We start from the raw sequence: 3,091 nt of genomic DNA, 5'->3' as shown, positions 1-3,091 counted from the left end.
ACCATAAGTCGAAGCCGTCATCTCTTTGCGTATACGGAAGTATCGACCTGAGCTCTCACGGCCCTCGCACATAACCCCTATACATATATCATTTGTGGTATACTCACCTGTAAGACTGAATATTGGGATCTGAATACGGGAGTATATTCAAATATCGACCTGAGCTCTCACGGCCCTCGCACACACGGATAAGTTTAAGTGCTTAAGACATTAATATCATATCTCGGATCAGTTGAACTTTGTGTGAAAATTTAAGTGGATAAGTATACTGACAATCTAAGTAAATTGTTTAGAACTTAAAATGAAATGAAGCTTAACGGTGTTGGTGATAAGTCTCATAAACTGATAAACTGATATGATCCTCTTACACAAACTCACAAAAATATTGTTAGTAAATATTTTCATTTCTGCATCTTGTTGTTTCTACACTTAGTGTTAGTCTTTGTATTTACAAGAAGTGTCAGTTTATTTTCTTTCACAAAATTCCAAAAAATATTTTCGTAGTGTTTTAGCATAGATTTTGAAAAATTCAAAAAGATTTTCGACAACTGATGTTGAAAAGCTGATTTTCAAAATTCCAAGTGCTAAACAGATGGTTTGGGAGAATGTGTTGTTTTGATAAGAAAAACGATATAGTTGCAAATGGTTCATCAGAAATGTATTGATATATTTGTTTGAGATAGTTTCAAATGTTGTCTATATGCTTAAATGCTTATCATAAAACTTATGTTTGTGGTAGAGTTTATGCAGGATGAGTTAACATTTGAGGGGGAGTACATGTTGGTGATGATGAATTTAAAAGATGTCAACATCCAAGAGAAGAAGTTTATTGGTGATAAAGTAAAAAGAGAAAAAGATAAAGAGAGAGAAGCCCAGAGACTGATCAAGACTGAAGAAGTGAAGACACAGCATTGTCAAAGACTCGATGAACGACTCGTCAACATCTGAGGGGGAGTTTGTTGGTGCACTACATCTGTCGACTTCATCTTGTATTGAGTCTTAGTCTTAGATTGTTAGATCAGGGCACGTTTTACGAGAAAACTGGAGAATGTATGTAATTTAGGTGAGGGTTTCGCTTATAGAGACATAAGGGGTTTCGCTCATATGACCTTTGATGGTTTCGCTTATGTGTCAACATGTAGGTTCGCTCATATGGTCATTAGGGTTTCGCTCATCTGACTTGTACGTTGGAGCGAAACCTCATGCACTATAAATAGGTGCATATGAGCGAAACCAGGTAAGATTCCCTTGTAACTCATACTGAAGTGCTGCCGGTTTGAGATTTGGATGTAAATTGTCAGATATTAATACAGAAAGGTGTTAAAAGTGATTTGCTTGCTGTTTCTAAGTCAGATATTTGTTTTCCGCACATGTATCTGATCAAAACTCCTCTGAACGACTCGTTCGGGTCGAAACACGATCCTATAGATACTTAGACTCACATCTGGATCGGGATACAGTAGGCTGCTTCTTAGCACTCCAAGAGACCAGATTTCCACCAAGAAAAATAGAGTAGCCATATGTGGAGCGACGTGTATCAAGACAACGAGCCCAATCAGCATCAGAGTACCCAATGATAGAGGGCGAATGAGGATGACTGTAGGTCAAGCCAAAGGATATAGTACCTTTGACATACCATAAAAGACGTTTGACTTCCCAAAAGTGATCAATAGTCGGATGTTGAAGAAACTGTGAGAGCTGATTTACAGCATAAGATATATCTGGCCTGGTAATAGTCAAATACTGCAAAGCACCAAGCAAGGAACGATAAAGAGTAGGATCCGAATAAGGAACATCATTTGCTGAAAATGACTCATGCGGAGCAAGGGGAGTGCTGACTGGTTTAGCTTCAAGTAACTGTGCTCGAAGAAGAATATCGGCAACATACTTTGCTTGAGTTAGAAAACGACCAGTGTGAGTATAGAGAACTTCAAGGCCCAGAAAGTAATTAAGATCCCCAAGGTCTTTGATGGCAAACTCATGATGAAGACAAGAAATAAAGGTAGTGATGGCAGTGTCATTATTTCCCGTAAGTATAAGATCGTCAACATAGACGAACATATACATAATGTGAGACTCTTTGCGGAAAACAAAGAGAGATGTGTCCGCATGACTGCAAGAAAAACCATAAGAGATAAGAAACGTGCTTAAACATTGGAACCAAGCACGCGGAGGGCCTTGGATAATTTACAAACATAGTTCGGATATTTAGAATCCACAAATCCATGTGGTTGCTCCATAAACACAGTTTCATTCAGATTTCCATTTAGGAAAGCATTCTTAACATCAAGTTGATGCAACTTCCAGTTATTAAGTACTGCCAGTGAGAGCACAATGCTGATTGTGGAAGCTTTAACGACAAGATTAAAAGTATGCGAGTAGTCTATCCCTGGGAGTTGAGTGAAACCTTGAGCCACCAATCGCGCCTTATACCGTTCAACGGTCCCATCAGAGTGATATTTAGTGCGAAACACCCATTCAGATCCCACGATATTCGTTGAATATGGGCGTGGAACTAACTAACGTCCATGTGTTATTATGTTGTAAGGCCTTGATTTCGTCAACCATTGCTGCCATCCATTTCGGGTCTTTAGCCGCAGATTTAAAACCACAGGGTTCACTATGAGATGATAAGGTAGCATGCAAAGCATAAGAATTGAGAGAAGCAATATCAGCGGTATACTTTGGTTTGAAAATTCCTGATTTTGCTCGTGTTGTCATGGGGTGTGAGTTTGAGGGTAAGGGGTGGGCCACGGGTGGAAGTGGATCATGGATGGGTTCGAGTATAAGGGCTGATTCAGGTGAAGGAGAGGATGGTCCAGTAGACTCGGTAGTGGGCTCAAGTTGTAAAGGCGAAGAAGGCTCATATAAGTGAGTTGGGCTCGAAGGATGGGCTTGGGAATTTGATGTGGAGGTTGGGATGGGTGTTGGGCCTGGTGGAACGGTTGGAAAAGGGGGGTCAGGAGAGGTACAAAGTGGGTAAACGTGGGATGGGCCAAGGTTATTAGGGTCGGTTGTAGTTGGGCTTGGGGTGGATGGTTTTTGTGATGGTAAATGGGATGGAGTGGAGTAGGAATTTTCATCACAGAAA

At 40.3% G+C, this 3,091-nt stretch overlaps 1 protein-coding gene across 1 annotated transcript; it reads right to left on the bottom strand.

Moving 5' to 3' along the window:
- Positions 1 to 1,422: 1,422 nt before the first annotated feature.
- LOC110919692 (uncharacterized mitochondrial protein AtMg00810-like) lies at positions 1,423 to 2,721 on the bottom strand. Its single transcript, XM_022163953.1, has 2 exons — positions 2,525 to 2,721; positions 1,423 to 2,113 (listed from the first exon to the last, which is right to left on the bottom strand). The coding sequence occupies exons 1-2, from the start codon at positions 2,719 to 2,721 to the stop codon at positions 1,423 to 1,425; spliced, it is 888 nt and encodes a 295-aa protein (XP_022019645.1).
- Positions 2,722 to 3,091: the final 370 nt, after the last annotated feature.

Source organism: Helianthus annuus, chromosome 16 (assembly GCF_002127325.2).
Source record: "Helianthus annuus cultivar XRQ/B chromosome 16, HanXRQr2.0-SUNRISE, whole genome shotgun sequence".
Lineage (NCBI taxonomy): Eukaryota > Viridiplantae > Streptophyta > Magnoliopsida > Asterales > Asteraceae > Helianthus > Helianthus annuus.
Note: the sequence above shows the minus strand (reverse complement) of the source record. Positions and strands in the feature narration are given on the sequence as shown.